Source organism: Pristis pectinata, chromosome 12 (assembly GCF_009764475.1).
Source record: "Pristis pectinata isolate sPriPec2 chromosome 12, sPriPec2.1.pri, whole genome shotgun sequence".
NCBI lineage: Eukaryota > Metazoa > Chordata > Chondrichthyes > Rhinopristiformes > Pristidae > Pristis > Pristis pectinata.
Window position 1 is genome coordinate 19,857,134 of NC_067416.1, and position 23,154 is coordinate 19,880,287.

Here is a 23,154-nt window from a genome sequence, read left to right on the forward strand (position 1 = left end):
ACGAACTTCATTCAAATGTACCGTATCTTTCATTACAGGATATGGTTCCTGCAGATACAACTGTGGGACAAGTTCGTTTGGATGTTCCTGTCATTACAATTGTCGTTACAATGGCAACTGTTGTTACGATTTCTGTGACCACTGTGCTTACATGGATTACGGTAAGCGAACATTCCAAAGTAAACTATTGGTTAAATGCATGCTGAAAGTAAAATATTAAGATCATAAATCAGTTTACAAAATTATCAAGAAAACTTTGTGGAAAATTATTGCTATTCCTATAACATGATGCATGAGATCCTAGTCAGGAGAGATCTGATTTCTATCATTGCAAATATTAAAACTGAGTCAGTATGAAATTCAGCAACAGGCTTCAGTTACAGGTGTCTGGCCTTAAAACATTTCCTTCAGCTTTTTAAGTTGTTTCTAGTCAATATTCATCCTGAGTTTAACCTCACTAAGAAGGGAGAGAGATCGTTAGTGATGTGCAGGATGTAAATACTGCAGGGGTGTGACACATTTCAAAATAATTACAGAAACTGAATGATGAAAAGGAATCATTACTGTAATATATGTTGATTAATTTCATTCACGTTAATATCTATGACAAAACAACCCACTTGATTGGCTTCCCATCTGTGAACCCAAATATTTATGCCCTCCATCAATGATGCACAGTGGCTGCAGTGTGTACCATCTACAACTTGCACTGCAGTTACCCACCCGGGTTACTCCAAGAATGCCTCTGTCACCAAGAAGAACAAGGGCTGTAGGTGCATGGGAACACCACCACATGCAGGTTCCCCTCCAAGATGCACAAAGTCCCTTCCTGGAAATAATTAGCCATTCTCTCTTTGTTGCTGGGTCTAAATAGTGAACTTGTTATGCAATAGCATCATGGGATTACCTTCACCAGAGGGAGGGCAGTAGTTGAAGAAAGTGGCTCACCACCACACTCTCAAGCATAAAAAGGGATGGACTATAAATGCTGGATTTGTCTGCAGTGCCCTTATCCCAATAAATAATAATGTATTCATTAATTTGAATCATAGCCGTTGCTGATAGTTTCATTTCTATCATGTGTCCTATTATTATTTTTACAAGTATGACTGGAAGAAGATTGACCAAATATGCTTAACAATGCAAATAAATTGTATGTGTTTTTCTTTAGGATACTGTGGACTTTACACAACAGGTCAGTTCAGTAATATTTCTGTTCAAACTATCTTATAAATCTGTTGGCTTATTCATTGATGCATTACTTACAAATTAGTCATTAGTCCTAGTGACTGTTCACAAAGAGTCATTTTGCTGAGTTGATGATTCTAGTGCTGTACAAAATCAACATTATTCCTTTAACGATGCAAAGTGTTCTTCATTGTGATATTTTTGATGCACTTCATTAGAGCATCACAGATTCTTGTGAAGTGATCTGCAATGTTATGGGAAACTTGCAGGAATATGGAGTTATGGCTAAGACTAGGTTAGCTTTGATCTTATTGAATGGCAGAACTAGCTCAAGGGGTAATGTGGTTTAGTCCTACTTCTTTTTCATGTGTTCATTTGTGAGAGGTGATGGGACAGCAAAGGAGAAAGAAGTCGTAGAAATTCACTTCGGTCTGTATTTCTGACCACTATCACTTCTGGGGAACAGGAGCAAAAGCAGCCACACCACTGCCCCATTCCCCTCAGGTATTCTTGTGAGCTGGGAGAAGGACTCCAGCTCTCCTTTGTCCTGGAAACTGGAGTAAACAATATCATATCATTGATATAATTACGCAATAATCCAGCCAAGCCTAGCAGCTTTTCAATGTCTCAGGTAATTATTGCTGATACAAGATATTCAGCAGTATAGCTTGGTATTTCAGATAGGACTGGTGAAGCAGCAAAAGGCATCCTCTCTCACACAGGCCCATCCACTCCCCTTTGATTCCTCTCTTTGCCACTTATCTACAGTGAGGGGAAATTTACATTTGCCAATTAATCTACCAACACATTTTAGGGAGATGGAAGGAAAACACAGCTCCTTGTGGAAGCCCACACTGACATGGGGAAAATATACAAACTTCACACAGGTAACACCTAAGGTCAGGATTGAACCCAGGCCCCTGAAATTGTAATATAGCAGCACTAACTGTTGAGTCAGTACCATCAAACTTCATTGAAGCTTTTGCCACTTGAAAAACACATCGGTCATTTGTCAAAAGGAGCTGGCGGAGCATCCTCTCACCCTTTCTGGAAGAGATAAATGGCACTCACTGGGACTGCCAGTCTTTTGAAAAAGACAATGCTTCAACACTCCAGAAGTTCAACATTATTCAGGACAAGATTGTTTGCTTCAGTGGCAATTATCTTAGACACCCATCTCTTCCACAATTGGATGCCCTCTGTATATTTTATAAGATGTATGGCAGTAATCTATTATGACCACTTTGAAAGGACCATCACCCAAAGGAAAGGGACAGATGGTTTGTATGTACACCAGCAATTTCAACTCCCATCCAAATCACACAATGACCTGATTTGCAAATCCTCATCATCACCAGGTCAAATTCCTGGAATTCCCAATCTAATGATGCTATAGGGAACATTAGAAGGACTGTAGCTATTCAAGTGGTCTCCCATCAGCATTTCTCAGGAATATTTAGGTGTTGGCATTGCTAGAGACTCCATTGTCTAAGAATGAATCTTGAAAATGTATTGAAGAAATATATTTCACCCAACATTATAATGAGCTACAAAGTTAGTAGGAACTGACCAGGTTCACTGGAACATTGCCTGGTATAATGAGCAATGAAGTAATAGTTAAATAATTTGATTCTTTGTTATTTGCATAATTGAAAATGCAGAGGGTACTGATAGAAGTGTTTAAACTTATGGAACAATGATGCAGGTAGATAGAAGCAAACTGTTTACAATAATTAACAGTCCCAGAATGGAGAACAAGAGAAACAACAGAAGAAAAGGGTGAGATTTAGAAGTCACAAGTGAGGAGGTATAATTCACTTTTAGGTTGAGTAATTGAGACAAAAGTTGTATCATCATTTCAAGATTAGATTGAATGGGTGGAAGAGGATTTGAAGGGATGTGCAAACAGGATGTGTTAATGTGATTAGAACTATTCAGTTCTGTGGTGGATAAATTTTGACTTTGAACTGTTGGGGGTAAATTGACCATTAAAATGTTAAAACTTTAATGGTTGCACCATTTAAATGATACCCTGTCAAAAATAATTTATTATTATTTGTTTATGGTAAGTTAATTTTTTTTTCTAATTTTATTTTCTTTCCTTCTTTTCAGAATCAGTAACAGGTAACTAATTTCAAATGCTACCCATTTTTATCTAAAGCTATAGCAACTTCCACAAAAAAGTAAGCTATGATTTATGATGGGGTTGAATTACCCTTACAAAGGAGCTATGTATGTCTTCACCAAGTAGCTATTTTCATATCTGAATCTTAAATGTTGGTGAATACTTAATAATGACAACACTATAGTTAACAAACTAATACAATGTAGCAATGGAAATCTGCAGAATACTTCAGAAGATGCAGTGATCTAATGGTCTGTACTGAAGTAACAAAAGACCATAGATCATTGAAAAATGACTGGATTTGCTTTGGAATCATAAACTTTTGCAGAAATAAATTCATCCATTCTCCATTCACACCAAATGTTCAAAAAATTCATCCTTGGGATATTTTTCATAAGTGGCCTCTTAAATTCAAATTCTTAAGGAAGCATGTTTGTTGATTGTTGTAGATGAGGGATAACATTGGGTTCCACCAAAAGCTCTGGAAATATAAAGTTTTAAAAAAATGGAATTCTGAGATTTGATTCTCATTATAATCAGGGAATAGTCAGGATGTTAGAATTGGCTGTGGAGCCCAAATTGGAAGGGAAAGTAAATTAAGGAGTTCAGTGAGGACGTCCACAAGCCAATGGCTGTCATTGCAAGGGCATGAATATTCATTGTCAAGGCTCAGTATAATCAGCAATAGGAGAGGATGATCAGCTGCTTTAGAAACATATTGCAAGAAACTGAAGGAAAGAAAGTTGGCAACGAAAATTGGGAAAGAGACAAAAATAAATAATTGTTTATTTTTGCCACATATTGCCTCACCTAGACTTATCCATTTCCTTATTGCTCATAGATGGATCTTGTGGAGGTTATCTTTATGACGCCTATGGATCTATTGTCAGTCCTGGTTATCCATATTCCTATCCAAATAATGCAGACTGCATTTGGTACATAAGAGTGAACAGCACCCAAAAAATAAATCTGGAGTTTACTGAACTTGAGTAAGTGTAAACGTTTTCTCCTTCATTTTATAGCATAAGCAGTGCCAGGACATTTGCTGTCAATTGACTATTGCTGATAGATGATTCAGGTTACCTTAATATGTTAGTGGGATTAATTATTTGAAATTGTGTGCAAAAGGAGCTGCATTGGATCAAGTGTTGGTCCCTTTCAAAAGCCATGTTGGCTTTGCATGATTTCCTTGAATGTTTCTATGTACTGTGCCAGAACGTTTGGGAAAACAGGTTCTAATATTTTCCCTATTTCAATGTTCATCTGACTGGCCTATCATTCACGATTTCTTTCTCCTTCACTTTTTGAAAACAAATTGATTTTGATGTAATAATCACAAACAGTTCTTTTGCTTTTATCTGCAGAGTTTAGTCATAGAGTTGTAAGTACAGACACGGGCCCTTTGGCTCACCATGTCCATGTCAACCGTTTTGCCCGTCTGCACTAATCCCACTTGCCCACATTACGTCAGCATCCTTTTATGCTTTGCCTATTTAACTGTCTGTCTAAGTGCTTCTTAAACATACTTAATGAATCTGATTCCACCACCTCCTCCAGCAGCGAGTTCCAATATCAACCACTCTCTGTGTAAAAAAACTTATAAGATATAAGGTATCTTTATTAGTCACATGTATTTTGAAACATACAGTGGAATCCATCTATTTTTTTGCGTAGAGTGTTCTGGGGGCAGCCCGCAAGTGTCGCTATGCTTCTGACGCCAACATAGCATGCCCAAAATTTCCTAACCCGTATGTCTTTGGAATGCGGGAGGAAACCCATGCAAACACGGGGAGAATGTACAAACTCTTTACAGACAGCGGCTGGAATTGAACCCGGATCGCTGGTGCTGTAATAACGTTACACTAACTTTGTTTTACATGACATTGATATAGATCATTTCATCACATTAGTACATTGAGGTATTACAAGGGAAAAGCAATTATAGAATGCAGAATATAGTGCTACAGTTGCAGAGAAAGGGCAGGCAGACAGTAAGGAGCAAGGCCATAAGAACATAAGAAATAGGAAAAAGAGTAGTCCATCTGACCTGTTGAGCTTGCTCCACCATTCAATAAGATCATGGCTGATCTGGCCGTGGACTCAAATCCACCTACCTGCCTTTTCCCAATAACCCTTAATTCCCCTACTATGCAAAAATCTGTCTAACTATGTCTTAAGTATATTTACTGAGGTAGCCTCCACTGCTTCCCTGGGCAGAGAATTCCACTACTCTCTGGAAAAAGCAGTTTCTCCTCATCTCTGTCCTAAATCTATTCCCCCGAATCTTGAGGCTATGTCCTCTAGTTCCAGTCTTGCCTACCAGTAGAAACAACCTTCCTGTCTCTGTTTTATCTATTCTTTTCATGATTTTTATATGTTTCTACAAGATCCCCTCTCATTCTTCTGAATTCCAGTGTAGTGCCAGGTGACTCAATCTCTCCTCATAGGCTAACCCCCTCATCTCTGGAATCAACCTGGTGAACCTCCTCTGCACTGCCTCCAAAGCCAGTATATCTTTCCTCAGGTAAGGAAACCAGAACTGCACGCAGTACTCCAGGTGTGGCCTCACCAGTACCCTGTACAGTTGCAGCATAACCTCCCTGCTCTTGAATTCAATCCCTCTAGCAATGAAGGCCAACATTCCATTTGCCTTCTTGATAACCTGTTGCACTTGCAAACCAACCTTTTGCGATTCATGCACAAGCACTCCTAAGTCTCTCTGCCCAACAGCATGCTGCAATCTTTCACTATTTAAATAATAATCTGTTCTTCTGTTTTTCCTTCCAAAGTGGATGACCTCGCATTTACCAACATTGTGCTCTATCTGCCAGACCCTTGCCCACTCACTTAACCTATCTATATCTCTCCACAGACTCTCTGCATCGTCTGAACAATTTGGTTTTCCACTCAAATTAATGTCATCTGCAAACTTAGATATGCTACACTCTTTCCCATCTTCCAAATTGTTCTATGTTGAGTTCCTCTGATAGTTTCAACCAGTGATTATTCATGTAGACGTATTTATCATTGCCTTACTTATTAAGTTAATTAATAAATAAAAAGTAATTACAATGAAATTCATTGTCAAACTGTGACCATTCTCTTGACAGCCTGGAAGTTTGTTCGGATGCTTGCTCATGTGATTACATTGGAATTTACAATGGACCATCAACAAATTCTGCTTTGCTTGCAAGAATCTGTCACCAAACAAATGGAACTTTTACATCATCATCCAACAGTATGACAATTCATTTTCGAACAGATTCCAGTGTAACCTCACGTGGTTTCATTGCAAACTACCGTTCTCTGCCCATCAATAATGGTGAGCTTTGTGAAATTACTTGTCACAAAATTTCATATTTGATAATTAGGAATTGAAACATGTCACATGTTTAAATTGCTTTAAAAGGTCTTTTCATTATGAACATCTAGAAATATGACAATAACTGCATAGCACTTCTAACCACATTCAAGAACCTTGGTAAGAGCATATCATACTTGTGTGGTTCGCCATGCATATAAGGCAGAAATAATTGGAGGATACAGGGTTATTTTCAGTGATGTCAGTTGTCATACAATAAAGAGCCACCAATATTTGTCTATTATTTTATCACTTATAATTGGCTTACAATGTGGCAAGTTTGTCTTGTCCTTCCGGTAGCTAAGGTTTAAAATAATGGAAGTCCTAGATTTGACTTACTTTTCAATCATCCCAACTCCAGCAGGGCAAATGTACATGCTTTAGAAATGGCCACAATATCCAGATTAGAAAGAGAGGTAAAATAAAGATTCACTGAGGCCAGGAGCTAACATTGGAAAGACATGAACATTCATTGTTTAGACTCTGTAAGATCAACAGTCCCATAAGACAGGTAGGAGAGGTGGACTGGCAGCTGCAGAAGCTTATTCCAATGAAGAGTGATTTGTCTGAGCACTGAAGGAAGGAAAATTGATAACAAATACTGGGGAAGAGACAAAAAAATAAGTTGCTTAATTTTCCCACATATTGTCTCACCTAAACTTGTCCATTTCCTTATTATTCATAGATGGATCATGCGGCGGTTACCTCGATGATCCCAATGGATCTATTACCAGTCCTGGCTATCCATACTCCTATCCAAATAATGCAGACTGCATTTGGTACATAAGAGTAAACAGCACACAAGTAATATATCTGCAGTTTACTGATGTAGAGTAAGTGAAGTTGTCACATTTATTTTATCATGTTAGTAGTATCCATGTATTTGCTGTCAAGTAACAATTGCTGATTAATTCAGATTAATTCAATGCATTCATGGGATGAAACATTTGAAGTTGTGTGCAAAAGAAGCTGTGTTGGATCTTATATTTCCTCCCTCTTACAAAATCATGTTGATTTTGATTGCTTTGAATATTTTTGAGTGCCCTGCCAAAACCTCTTTAATTATAAGTTTTAGCATTTTACCTGGTGTTAAGTAAGCTGGCCTGTAATTTCCTATTTCATTTTACCCTCCTTTTTGAAAACAAACTGATTTGAATGTGGTAAATGTTCACTGATTATGGATGCTCCTTGACTAGAAAACTACTAGATATGAGAACAATCAAATCAAAAATGGTATGGTAGCATGGATGCTAAGTTGCTGGACTATTCTCTAGGGGGCTGGACTAATGTAGTGGAGACATGAGCTTGAATCTTACAATGATAGCTAGAGAATTCATGGAATGAAATAAATCTGGAACAAAGATCATGATGGGTTTGGATATTTTAAATCAAACAAAATCTAATCCCATAAGGGAATGATTCAGAGATAGAGATTGAGTGGCAATAGTTACAGTGAATATGTGAAGTAAAGGTTTTTTAAGCAGTGTGTGCTTTTGATTCAGATGTCACTGGTTGTAAAGTTGGTGGGCTTTCTGAAGGGAATTGGACAGACAAGTGAGGAAAAGCAAAATTGCAGGAATGGGGGAAGATGGGAAGGACTGGAACGAACCGGATTGCTGTACAAACCGCTGGCATGAACCTAATGAGTCATGTGGCCTCCTCTTGTGCCTTACCAATTCTATGCTAGGATACATCACAAAGATGGGGTAAATATCAAGAGGCATATTTAGTATGTAAAGAAGCTATTTAATGTGAATTGAGATTAGAAAGGTAAGGGTACATGTACAAAATTATCATATGTAGGAAAAAAGAAGACTGTGTTAAATAGTGGTAGTTGAAACTGGGTAAATATTCCAGCAAATGCTGATTCAACTTGAAGGGTCAGAAAAGTGATTTTGCAAATGAATAGTTCAGATTTTGTGTTGCACCAAATACATTGAAGGAATGGTCTGGACGGACTGGGTACCAAAGACTGGCCAGTTTTTTCTTATGTTCTTTTATAATTATCATTGTCTCATTTATTAACCGCAATTATGTTCTTGACAGCCTCGAGGCTACAACAGGTTGCTCATATGATTATGTTGCAATATACAATGGACCTACAACAAATTCTCCTTTGCTTGCAAAGCTCTGCAATGAACCAAATGAACCTTTTATATCATCATCCAACAGTATGACAGTTTATTTTCGATCAGATTCCAGCGTAACCAGACGTGGTTTCACTGCAAACTACCACACTCTGCCCAGCAGTGATGGTGAGCTTTATTTAAATACTTGTCTCAAAATTGCATACTAGAGAAATTGGAAACTGAGGGATGTTAGGCATTTAAATTACCTTAACAAGCCTTTATTACAAACAAAATCATAAAGTTTAAAAATAGCTATTTGGAAATTTACTACGTTGCATATCATTTTTATGCATTAAATTCTACTGGAAACCTGTTTGCTAATCATAATGGAGAACCATGGTCCACTTCAGGAAGTTGTAGTGTGGTACTCTGTGCATGTGAGGCAGAACCAGTTGGAGGACACGGGGTCATTTGCAATCATACAAAGAGTCCACATTATTTGTGCTTTATTCTACCATTCGTACATGGCTGACAATGTGGCAAGCTTTGATTACAGGAGTAAATCTTCCCTGGTGGGCTAAAACCTATTCTTGAATAATTTGAAGGGCCTGTCCCTGCCTGGCCTCCTATCCAGGGAGTCTGGTAATGAAGATGGTAGGACTGGTCTTTCTTCCTCAATAGAAGTTATTAATTTGTGTTAAAAGCCTCAGTGGTTTTCCAGTCTTTGACTGTGCCCTCCCACCTCATCTCTTTTTCTCTCTCCTCTAATCACCCATTGCAGTTGGACTGCACTACTACTGGCATCCTGTCCACTCCTTGGTCTTCATATTTCTCCCAACAATATCCTCCCCAACCAATCTTCCACCTGCCTTGTCCCCATTGATCCTTTTCTTCCTCAACTTGTCTCTCATCATTATTTGCCATTTTCTTTGTGACACTGTCATTTCCTCCCAAATCCGCTCTCCAAACCTTTCCTTGGTTTCCCTCTGATCTCTTCTCTACACCCTGATCATCTCTTCTTCACTTACCTATGGCACCCAATTAACTCCAGGCAGCTATCTATATCTTTTCTCCAGTTCTTTTCTAAATTTCTAATTCCCACTTTAATCTATAATCCATCCTATCTCCTCAACACACCACTGAAATCTACTCCTCGGGTTGTTTTGTTTACTCAACTTCAACAACTCCCATCTCTTTGATCATCTCCTACTACAAGATGAAAGCAAGACCTGAGAGGTCAAAGCAAGCATTTTGTTCTGTTTGCTAAAGCATGTTTCTCTCAACACTATATAGAATTTCCTTCAGGCTTCATCCAGAATGGGAAGAGACTAAATTATGTAAACTTACATTATTTAAATTGATAAGTTACAAAATATTCACAATACAGGAACAGGGCATGAGCCCCAGCTGGTTTATGTTGACATTTATGCTCAGTGTTGGTTGCACACTGCCTCACACTTCTGGGGACCTGAGCTTTATCCTGGCCTGCTATCTGTGTGGTGTTTACAATCATTCCCACATCCACATCCCAAAGATTTTCTGGTAGTTAGCTGGCTCTATAAACTACCATCTAGTGTAGGTGAATGTAATGGAACCAAAGGAATTTTGATGGACACATCAAGGAAGATAAGGTGCAGGGAGGGTTACAAGGAAATAAGGAGGGGTGACTGCACTAATGGGTTGGGACCTATTGGGCTGCATGACCTCCTTTTGCATTATAATAAGTAAGTGAATATAACCCTTCTCCCACTTTTCTACAGCTAAATGCTTCAATGTATTCTTCTATACTTTTCTCCCTTATTAGTTTATCTAAATTCCCCATGAAATTATCTATGTTAATTACTTTAACTACTCCCTGTTGTAGCAGGTTCTAGGTTCCTTTGGTAAATTTACTCCTAAATCCTCTAGAGAACTTTTTGGTGACTGAGATATATATGCAGCCCTTTTCAAGCTTCTTCAGGAAGTGGAATCACCACACCTACATTTTCTTTATCAAACCTTTTCAAGACATCTGTCAGAGCATCTAGAGAAAATATAACCAGTCTTGACAGATACAAACTCTCACATTCATTTCCTATCATTCTGGTAAATTCTTTTTGTACTATCTCCAGGTCCTCTAAAATCTTTGTTATAATACGAAGATCAAACTGTGTATTCCAACTGTGTTTGACCAAGATTCTATGCAAGTTTAAAATACTTCCAAATCTATCCTTCTGGAAGTCTTTTCTTAGCATTGTCCTCAAATATCCACCTAGATTATTGTGTGTTCAAAGACCCACAACCTTCTGCCAAAGAGACAAGAGGATTGGCAGCTGAGTTATGGATGATATTGATGAAGAACTTGTGGTCTTCCTATTATTCTTAGCTAAATATATTACCTCATATTTACTTTTGATAGTTGTTTACCAATTACAAATTAAGTTTTGCTAACTTACTAAAGTCTTTGTGTGTTTTACCAAATCCTTCTCTGTGCTAATTATACCACCAACTTGGTACCATGGACATTTTTTAAACTCTAATTCAGATTGTGCACAACAATGATTCCAACACCGATCTTTGTGGATCACCACTTCCCATCATTTGCAGTCTGAGTCTGCACATCTAATCCCTATTGTTCCTTCTTGTAGCAAACTTGTCTAACTCCACATGGCCAAACCTTGGTTAGGAATCCATCATGTAATTGTTGATCTGAGGCTTTTTGAAAATTGCATGGCATTTGCAGACAAAGGACAATGTGCTTTCCATGGCTGAGAATCAAATTCACTCTGTCCACAACTGTATACATGTCGCTGATGAATAATGATGAAAATATATAAATATAAAAATTCAGGTTGAGGCCTTTGTATAATAAATATGTGGTGTTGTGGAACTTCCGCCAGAACTCTGTTTTTCCCTTGTCTTGTAGAGGCAATATTGTCCATAGACAAACTTATTACTTCCTTAATGGGGATCTGATTGCTATTTGAATCTAGTATTCTGGGCCCACAGGTTTCCCTTTCTGACTCGTTGAGCTACCTGCAATTTTAACAGTAGGCTGCTAATGGATTTTGTGTACCAGGCTATTTGTACCTTCAAAAGTGAACTCAGAATGTAAGGGATGAGTAAAAAAGAATAGGCAGGAGTTCAGGGAAATGGGTTCTTCTGAATCCTAATCTCTCTAACCCCAAGACACCTGATCGCCACAAAAGAATGAAATTTCTCTGGTACTCCTGTGCACATTAAAAATGCAGCCCAAATTAAAAAGTGGTAAAGCAAGAATAAATTCCCAAACAAAACAAAAAAGCAGTTCCAACAGCAGCTGTGGAGAGAGAAACAGGGTTCATGTTTCAGGTTAATGACCTTTCATCAGAATCACGTAAGAGAAATTTTTGGTATTGGATGATTGATTTTACCCTGGATACAGTTGCACATTTAATACCAGTATTTTTTAACTATATCAATATCGTGCATTAGGGTTAAGGTTGAGGTTAGGGTTAATACCATCCATCCCTGTGTTACATATAAATTTGTTTGCTTGCATTCAGGGAGATGGAACATCATTTCTTTGGTAATTTTAGTGAAAAACAATACATCCTGCTCAAAGGATCTTTTACAAATATCAGCAAAGGCAGGAATTTCCCTGTTCTATTGAAAACTCAGCATTAGTATATCTTCTGCTTTTATCTTACAAAGAAATATTAAAGTAAAGAGATGAAGCTGATTATTGGTAATTGAAAACAACTTCATTTTCAGTCCCTGATTTCCCCTCTGTGATTTAGTGCTGAGAAATACCAGCAGAGCAACATAACGTTGAATGAAAAGGCTTCCTGATTTAATAGAGCTCATTTTTTACAGCAGTATAACGTGTTTTGCTTTATTTTTTGGAAGAAAGAAGGCATTGCTTCTTAATGTATAGGTTATTTAGTTTGAAAAAGATGGATGATGTTCAATAAGGATAGTGTAACTGACAGAAATAACTGCTATTGCAGCAAGGCACGTGTGACAGTGTGCTCCTTTAGTGAAACAATGATTGATCACAGTTCTGTCTAACTTAATGTCTAATCCTCTACTGATCAATAATCCTACTGATTGATCAAGAGAAGTGCACTAATATAGCACATGATATAATACTGTCATAAGTTTTCCATCTCACAAAGAAATTATACTTCTAATTTGTAGGATTCATGAGATTATACTTTTTATTTTTTCTAGCAATGTTGACCTGCTCAACAAATTTTATGGAAGTAAAAATTGATAAATCCTACCTCAGTTTTCTGGGCTTTAATGAGTCCAGTCTCTATCTGAATGATCAAAGCTGCAGGCCAATAATAACAGCTAATGAAGTGGAATTCAAAATACCACTTAATCAATGTGGTACAATACGACAGGTAAAGAAAATAGTTCTGGGATTGGATCCACACAAAAAAATACAACAAATTTTCCATTCCTCATGCCAATATAGTTGTAAAAATATTTAAGATTACCTCTCTTATTCTTTCAATATTACACTTTTGCCCTTGATTAAATACTTTCTGATGTAATATATGCAAATGGTAACATTCAGATTAAATACAATTTATAGTTAATACATGACCTTTCTGCTCTCAGACACTGGAGAATCTTTGTATTAAAGTTGAATGTCTGCTGATGTGGCTTTATACCAATCCTTCTCCATTAATATCCTCCCATCTATGATCCTGACTGCCTTTAAATCAATCTATCTTTTGCCAAATTATGGGTCATTCTTTGACTTGTTTTCCATTGATCCCAATGTGCTTGTGGTCTTCTCTTCTTCTTAACATCAATGAGTCCCCCCTACTCTTTTTCTGACCATTCAACTCCACATTCATCTACTTTCTCAGAAACACCTGTCATCTGTTTTTTATTATATTCATACCCTCAATATATTTCAAAGAACTTCATTTTTCTTGCTTAGTGTAATGAAAATGTAGTCTTTCAATTCTTCACTTTAAACAAGTAGCTTATAAGATAAACCATTAGAACCAAACTTTTCTCTCTGATGAATCTACCATTCCATTCTTATATTAATGTTGTGTCTTGTCTCTTACCTCTTCCCTTTTGCAGAACCAAGAAAAGGGGGTTCTTTTTTATGCTAAACAGTTTACATTAGTCTTTTAATGGTCTGGTTAAGGCCTAGTTCTGCCCAGTTCTTGACTCTTTCAAATACTTGTGAATGCTTTTCTTGCACTGCACTTCCACACCCCGACAGGATAATTGAAAAAGCATCATCCAGTAGTCGCTTTCACAAATTGTTTAGTATTTTTCTCTATTTTCACTATTGGTGCCCGTCTATTCTTTTCTTGCTGCTTCTGAACTGAAGATACAAGATTCTACACATCTTTTTTCTCCTGAAAGTCTTGACATTGTGTGCAGTTTAGTCATATGGAACTGCAGTTCTTTTCTCCTGATGAATTGCATTTCAGACTATAAATCTCAATTTCATGATTTTTTTAAACTGAAAAAAAAGTTTGTTCATATTGTGGAGAAAGTACTTAATTATACAAAATATTTGAATTTAACTCTTCATTTTGCTCTCATAGGTAAACAATGGCAATATTGTTTATTCCAACACCATCAGATCTTCACTTTCTGGCTCCACTATAATTCGTACACAATACCTGCAGATCAATATTGGCTGTGAAATGCAACAGGATACAATGGTTAAGATAATGTATTTGGCAAATGAAAACTCAGCAGCTGAAATATCTCAGAACATAACACAATCTGGCATGTTTAGAGCAAGCATGATGTTCTATGAATCATCATTATTTAACAGAACAGTGTCAGGTTCACCTTACTATGTGGATCTCCTGCAGAATCTTTTCGTACAGGTTAACCTGAACAGTTCTGATTCTGGTCTTAAAGTTTTTGTGGACACCTGTATTGCATCTCCTTATAGCTTCAACTGGACATCAAAGAGCTATGATCTAATCAAGAATGGGTAAGCTTGGGAAAAACTAAAAAGTAATCTTCCTTCCTAATTATCCAAGTTAACCAATTAGAAAGGCAACAGCCACTGTACACACTTGTGTAAATTCATCAGTCAGATGTCATTACAACCTCCTCTATCCAAGGAGAACAACTCCAGTGTGTCCTGAATATCCACAGAACTCAAGTCTTTCACTCCTGGAATCAATTAAGTAAATCTCTTTTGCATTGCCTCCTAATCCTTTACATCTTTTCGGAATTTAGCCATGTTACTATAGTTCAATCCAAACCAGTATTTTATAAAGATTAATCATGATTCTTTACTCTATGCCTTCACTTACAAGGTCGAAAATCCCATATACCTTTTTAAATTGGTTTCTCAACATGCTCTCTTACTGTAAATGAATAATGCATATACATTCCAAATTCTCTTTGTTTTGGTGCCCTTTTTGGAGTTGTGTCCTCTGACTTATGTTACTTTTCTCATTCTTTTGACCAAAATATAACACTTCTCATTTTTCAGCATTAAATTTCATCTTCCACCTATCCAGACATTCCACCAACATGTTGGTCAGTCAATGACCAAATACTATCTTGACTTTATTGATGGCGTAACCAAACAGTGATGAATAAAGTACAAGCACACTTGTTTTTACCTGCCTTGATAGTGCTAGGAGGGACCTGGCTGTTTATTAAGATATAATTCAACTGGAACTTGAGAATGCTACTGTCTATAACTTTGCAAATAAGGAACTGCAATTTGCTAGCTAGCTACCTAACTTGTTTTGCATATTGCGCAAAGCACTCTCAAATGTATTAGCTGTAAAGCAATGTGCTTAAAGTTGCATTGAAACTCTGCTTTTTTCATGGAAGTAATCTTGAAATATTTGTTTTACAGGTGTGTGAGAGATGAGACATATGAAACATATCCCTCACCAGCCAACAACATTGCACGATTCAGGTTCAGTGCCTTTAAATTCCTGAACTCGCATTCCTCAGTCTACCTGCATTGTAAACTTGTGATATGTGAAGCTTACGATTACTCCTCCCGCTGTTACCGTGGGTGCATGTCTCGGCAAAAGAGAGCCATGGTCTCTTCAAAGGGAAATGTCGATGTTATGTTGGGACCAATTGAACTCAAAAAAGATTAAAAATATTATGAAGGTTCAGGTGAGATAAGCATAGTATTTTCTGAATTCCTCACTGCAGAGATACTGTCTTGAAAGTAATAAACTGTAATATCTTTCAGGTCTGGAAAAGAAGTGGACAAGGCTGATGAGACAAATATCCAATCCAATTTACCATTTATCCTGCCTCTGCTGGCTCTGTCTGTAGTTGTTTCACTATTGGTTGCCATTGTGATAAAACTATTCAGGAACCTGCAAAGAGAACATGCTTATGAGTGTCTTTTACATTGTATGTGGAATTCTACTGTGAAGTGATACTTTCAATCAATAATCTACCTGATCAGATCTAAAATACTCCTAACTAATTGTACAGCAAATTTACTTGCATGATCAAAATTAACTCTAAGATTATCTTAAGTGATGAACTTGGTTCTTGAATTTGTTTATGAGAATATGTCATCTATCATAACTCCTAATTAGAACACAAATTTTATCTGTATTTATTTGTCCATTTGTTTCTGTTTCCATTAACCCAGTGCAAAAAATATTGACTGTAATTAAAAAGTGAAGCAATAAAGCATTTTCAAAGCAAGGCACAATCTAATCAGTGTTTACTTTAATGTGTGGAGACTTCCTTTTATTAATATAAAATAAAAACATAAAATGCTGGAAACACTCTTCAGGTCAGACAGCAGCTGTGGGGAGAGAAATGGTGTTAATGTTTCAGGTCACCAGGAATTAACAAACCTTCACCATGCTCTCTCAGCTGGCCTTACTGCAATATGCCTTATCCAGTCTCTCCTCGTCTCCACCTATCACAGACATTGTTCTCTTCACCCATTCCCATGCTTGTTTCCTTTTCCGACTTCTAATGAAAGAACATAAAACAGCACAGAGCAGGAAGGGGTCCTTCAGCCTATAATGTCTGTGTCGTCTGTGATGCCAATTTAAACTAATCCCATCTGCCTGTACATGGTTTATATCCCTCCCTTCCCTGCCTGTTCATGTGCCTGAATAAATGTCTCTTGAACTTTGTTATCGTCTCCGCCAGCACCATCTCCCCTGGCAGCATGTTCCAGGCACCTACTGCTCTTAATGTAAAATACTTGCCTTGTAAATCTCCTTTAAACTTTTTCCTTCTCTCTTAAAGCTATGCCCTCTAGTATTTGATATTTCCATCCTAGGATAAAGACTCCATCTACCCACTCGTAATCTTATATACTTCTATCAGGTCACCTCTCAGCCTCTGTCATTCCAGAGAAAACAATCCATGTTTGTCCAACCTCTCCTTATCCAGGCAACATCCTGGTGAAATTTGTGCACCCTCTCCATAGTCTCCACACCCTTCCTGTATTGCGCTACCAGAATACTCTGGGCTAATACTATTAGGCCACATAATACTCTAAATGTGGCCTAACCAAAGTTTTATATAGCTGCAAAATGACTTGCTAACTTTTATACTCAGCACCCTGACCGATGAAGGCAAGTACCTTCATTACCACCCTATATACTTGTGTTGACACTTTCAGGGAGCTATGGACTTTCAGCCCATGATCCCTCTTCTTAAATGTCTGTCACTGCTGAGTTGGCCTTTGCTCTATTTTCCCAGTTCACTTTAGCCAGTTCTGTCCTCATACCATAGTAATTGTGATTGGGGACCAAGGACGTACTGGGGACCTAGACTCAGTCTTTGAAATTGCCCAACAGGTATGAGATATTTGCTACTTCTGTGGATGAGAACAAAGACTGCAGGACTCAAGTGGGAGCTGTGAAAAAGAATGTGGTAGTTGTTGGGTCAATATAGTCAGGGGGATATGTAATGTACTTTGCATATAGAATCAGAAGTCCCCATGGGAAGGGTCCATTTGCTCCTCATAGCAACCATCGAAGTCAGAAAGAAGTTCTGCTAAAAAGAATTTGAGGGACTTGGGAGCAAATAGGAAACTAAAGGTAATGCTCCAGGGATTGTTCCCCGAGCCACCCAAAGATTCACACAGGGTCAAACAAATCAGGCAGTTTAATGTTTGGCTTGGGACCCAAGACTTTCGATTTTTGGGACACAAGCACTAATACTGGAAAAAAAAGGATCTGTTCGACTGGAATTGGTTCCAGTTAAATCTGGCTGAAAGCAGATTCCTGGCAAATCACTAAAACAAGGGTGAAGATGGGGCCTCAAACTAAAAAAAGAAGATTCAAGTGAGGATGAATTTAGACATTCAAAAAGTAAGTTCCAAGTCGTTTTCATCACAGTAGGCATTCTACAGATTAATGATGTTAGCAGGGAAAATGCTGAAATCTATAATGAAGAATCGATAATGAAGGATGTAGTGGCAGAATATTTTGAAAAGAGTAATAAGACTGAGCAAAGTTAGAATGGATCTATGAAGGCAAAACCAAGTTGACTAATCTACTGGAGTTCCTTGAGAATATAACTAAGAGAATAGATAAGGGAGAACTATTTGATATAGTGAATTTGGAATTTCAGAAGGCTTTTTCTAAGGTCCAGTGCAAGTGTTGGGCAACAAGGTTAAGGCACATGGATTGAAAAATGGTTATTGGTTGGCAGGCTGTGACATTGGTGGTACCATAGGGCTCAATTTGGGACCCAGCTACTCACTATAAACAATCTATGATAATGATCTGGACAACAGGACCAAATGTTTTATCTCTGGTTTTGCTGATGGTGTTAACCAGGTGGGATTATGAGTAGGGAAGTGGATGCAGAGAAGCTTCAAGGGGATATAGACAAGCAGAGTGAATGGCAAGAAGACAGCAGATGCAATACAATGAAGAAAAATATATTTTGGTGCTTAAAACAGAAAAGCTGAGTATTATGTAAATAGTGAGAGACTGAGTAATGTTGCTGTTCAAAGAGATCTATGTATCCCAGAACACAAGTCACTGAAAGCCAACGTGCAGCTTTAGCAAGTGATTAGGAAGGCAAATGGTCATTGAGCCATAGAGTTGTACAGCACAGATATGAACCATTAAGCCCAACATGACCATGCGGTATGTTGGCCCTTACTGCAACTGGATTTGAATACAGGCGTAAAGGTGACCTATGCAATTATACGGGGCCTTGGTGAGATTGTACTTGAAGTACTGTGTGCAGCTTTGGTCTGCTTTTCATATGCTATGTTCTTGGTAGAATTTCCTTACTCACTGCCAACCAGGTAGATTTCCTGCAGTCAAAAGAAAATCTAGCCTGGGAAACATGACTTTAAAGTTCTACTGTCTGAGTGTCCCACAAATCTTTGTACTCATGAGAAGTATGTACTGAATGGTTCTGATAAAATTCAGGGGAGGAACTTATGAAATACATATTTATTGTTTTAAAGGTTGTAAAAAGCCACCATCTGCCTTAACAGCAGATTTTATTTATTCCTGGAGGTCATTTGAGATTAAACAAATTATTTCAACAATTCACAGTAAATTCCAACAAAGGGCATTAAAGGGCATACTGAGATACTGCAATATTTGTAAATTATTCTCATTTATTCAGGTTAACATTTATATTATCAACATAAGTCAATTGAGAATCATTATGAAGCAATTTAAAGAGCTTGTCTTAATTTTGATTATTCAGTGATTTGACTAGCTATCAACTTTTATGTTACACATGTTACACCACTGATTAACAGAATTAAGTTCAAGTATTTTGTGATTGTTATGAGTAAATCAATTTTAAAATATCAAACCACTACCTATGTTTTCATTAAAGGCACTTGGTGATTGATTTTCCAGGAAGAATGTCACAAAGCTACTGAAGAATGTTCTCTCTGTTGTTTCCTCCACAGTTTCAATGTTGAAGTGATGAGATTCATCAAAGACAGGATAAATGTCACACTGAATTTGTTTTTTAAGTAGTGTGCTTTTGTGAGTCTGCATATTTAAAGAATTATAGTTTCAAACCAATTATGTAGCTATAAACATATATACTGTATATATATATTAACTATTTTATATTTAATATATTGTTAATTTCAAATAACTAAATTTCATACAGTCCTTTGCACTAAATTTAAACTATGAAGTAATTAGATATGAAGTCATTTCTTAATTGACTGTGCTTTGCTGAGGTGGCATGGATCTGGAAACTGGCATTGATATTCTAAGGGATTAACCAGCAAGCAGGGTGCTTAACATGTGTTTTATTCAGTATGTGAGTGGACGTGGTTCTCAGGCTATAGTTTAGCCAATAGTGATCCTCACAATGCACTCTCTGTCTCTGGGCTCCAGAGGTCTATTTCAGCAAGTCATTTTTCTTCAGATTCTATATTCCCACCCCTTCAAACTCTGCATTTGCCAATGGACATTTTTGATTCCTAGACTCTGTGATCCTCCATTACAATCTGCACACTATCTCTTTATATGACTTTGGACTCCTTTCTGTTTATTCGCATCCTTTATGGCCCCGTGCATCTCACATTCCTTGTTCATTTTTTGAAGTGGCTTTTCTCAAATGGCACAGTGAAGGGTCTGTGCAGCACAGATGCACCTCACGATCAGAGTCTTCCATTTGTGCATTAGTGAATGACAACAATTATTATGGCATCCATTAACTTTGCACCTTTCAGGTGGCAAGAATACTCACAGGGGCATTCTAAAAAAGTTTATGTTAAGCCATTAATAGAAATAAAGAATAGTAAATAATAGATCACAAAACATTTGTACAAAGATATACGATTTAGGAGAATTTAAGAAATTCCAGACAATTGGAGGAATGTTTGTCAGTGGTGGAAGTTGAGGGATGCTCAAGAGGGAAGAATTTTAAGACTTCCAACATCTTGGAAGGTTATAGGGCTGGAAGAAATTACAGATATGGTTTGCAAATAGCGCTGTTGCCTCACAGCTCCAGTGACTTGAGTTCGAACCTGACCTCCAGTGCTGTTTATGCAAGGTTTGCACATTCTCCTTGAGACAGATGGATTTCCCTCAGGCAAAAGTGTTCTGATGAAGGACCAGACCTAAAATGTTAACTGTTTTTCTGTCCACAGATGCTGTTCACCAGCTGAATTTTTCCAGCTTTTTCTGCTTTTATTTCCCTCAGGTGCTCCTGTTTCCTCTCACATCCCGAAAACATGCTGGGTGTAAATTAACTGGCTGCTGTAAATTACCTCCTGGTGTAGGTGGATGGCAGGGGAAATGAGCAAGTTGGGAATGGGATTCTTAGGATTTCTCTGAGAGCTAGCATACACTCAGTGGGCTGAATGGCTTTATTCCATATCATAAGAAAAGACCATGAAACTGGGAGCCACGGTAGCGTAGCAGTTAGCACGACGCTATTACAGCGCCAGCGATCGGGGTTCGATTCCCGTCACTGACTGTAAGGAGTTTGTATGTTCTCCCTGTGTCTGCGTGGGTTTCTTCCGGGTGCTCCAGTTTCCTCCCACATTCCAAAGACGTACGGGTAGGTTAATTTGGGTTTAAAATGGGCGGCGTGGACTCGTTGGGCTAGAAGGTAAATAAAATTCAAATAAAGTTTACGCTGTAAATGAAATTCTAAAACATTCTAAAGTAACTCAGCAAAATGGATGAACTGGACTTGCCGTCAGTTAAGATATGATTTTGGCTGATGTCAAACCTACAGAGGGTAGAACAAGAGAGGCTGATGAGCAATGTATTTGAATACCTGGCATTGAGTTAATAACTTGATGAATGAGGGCTTCAGCAGCAGAGGCGTGAGGCAAAAGTAGTGTCAAGCATGTTATGCAAGTGGGAATATGTTGTATTAATGGTCGCAATGAAACATACCCTGAAACAAATCTCAATGTCAAAAATAAAATCAAGGTTGTGAAAAATGTTGTTCAATTTTAGAGAGAAGCCTGGTGCAGAAATGGGTGTCACTTAAAGTCCTGCTTTAAATGTTCGATGTTGCAATTAAAAATGGATTAATTTCTATAAAGCTTAATGGATGGATTTCTTTGTAGGTTCATAATGGTTCACTGAAACTAGTCATGCATTTTAGATCATTACTATGGCATTCAAAATGTATGCATTGAGCAAGAATAGACTAAGACACAGAGTTGTATTCTGCACTAAAACCACATCCAGTTGAACTAGAATGAGTTGTAAAAGTGATGATCATATTGTTAGATGTTGATATGAATTCTATATTTGATCCAGTGCATATTGTTCCGAGCAAAGGAGAGTCTAACGAAGCCCCATCGAATATTTCAATATAGTCAGTTGAGCAATCTCCTGAAGCATTCAAGCTGTGGAGAGACAAATCATAGCTTGAAAAAGTATTTTGCAATCATAATTCTTTTTAAAAAATGTCTCTTTATTTAATAACACTTGCAACACATATTTCAGACACCAACTGCTATTCTAAAAGTAATGAAACATGAAATAAGAATGGGCTCATCAGATATCCAGCTCAGACTTTCCACTTATAACGAATTATTGGGCTGAACAGGGACGTTACCTGGTTTTGTTAATCTCCTGAAGGAATACTGCTGAAGCAATTCTCCAAGCCATTCAAGGAAGACAGCAAAATGTTTTAGTCACTATTTCCGACATTCAACTCTCATTGACTGTTTCCTTCCTTCTAATAATTTTGTACTTATGACCTGAGCACACTGGGGCCAATGCAACTGAAGGGAAGTGCAACAAGCAAGTGGTCCAATTTTGTGCATGTCACGCATGTGACCAAGGATCAATTTATGCCCCAGAACTATGAGTTGTGTGAGCATCTCTGAAAAATTTACTAAAATCTCTTAAGAGTAATTAGCAAAGAAGTGTTTCAAAAATAAAAGGTAGTTCTTTTTCTGGAATGAGAGTTTAATCTATTGAAACTGTGTTCTCATGCCACAATAAAGACTGATGAGACCTACATTTTCTGGGAGAACTCAAAATATCTACTCAATTTCCTTTTCTTTATACAGATCAGATTTCACAAATCGATGCAATAGGTTTTCATTTGTTGACATTCCTACTGTCCTGACTCAAATTAAAACATGGCCAAAAAACTCTTCAGGGAGTTTCTGCTGCTGTACTGGGTGGCTATCCTCGCTGATTTGAACGGTCCTACTAATACCTGCTTCCTGCTGCTTTAGATATTTCTGACATTATTTACAGCAAGTGAAAATGAAAACATTATTACTTACTCAATAGTAGTGAAAACGACCATTATCCTTTTGGCCTTGCTTATACTAATATACCAGACACATTCTGAGTTGGTTGGATATTGGTTTGGAAAATTGGGACTTGTAAAAGTTCCATTACTTGCAGTAAGGTAATCATTACATGCTTGTCCAGCTAAAAACAACAAAGAAATTTGTAAATAAGTAGCAACAAAATAACATATTTTCATCCAATAATTTCACCACTCCTCTCATTAAGATTTGGATCCTT

At 37.5% G+C, this 23,154-nt stretch overlaps 1 protein-coding gene across 1 annotated transcript; it reads left to right on the forward strand.

Moving 5' to 3' along the window:
- The first annotated feature begins 41 nt into the window (after positions 1–41).
- LOC127576913 (deleted in malignant brain tumors 1 protein-like) lies at positions 42–16,025 on the forward strand. The gene is made up of 10 exons (XM_052027734.1): positions 42–161; positions 1,172–1,195; positions 2,003–2,075; positions 3,301–3,312; positions 7,360–7,507; positions 8,721–8,929; positions 12,935–13,110; positions 14,284–14,684; positions 15,570–15,841; positions 15,921–16,025. Exons 1-9 carry the CDS (start codon positions 42–44, stop codon positions 15,820–15,822), a joined length of 1,416 nt encoding a protein of 471 aa, XP_051883694.1. The 3' UTR covers positions 15,823–15,841; positions 15,921–16,025.
- The last annotated feature ends 7,129 nt before the right edge of the window (positions 16,026–23,154 follow it).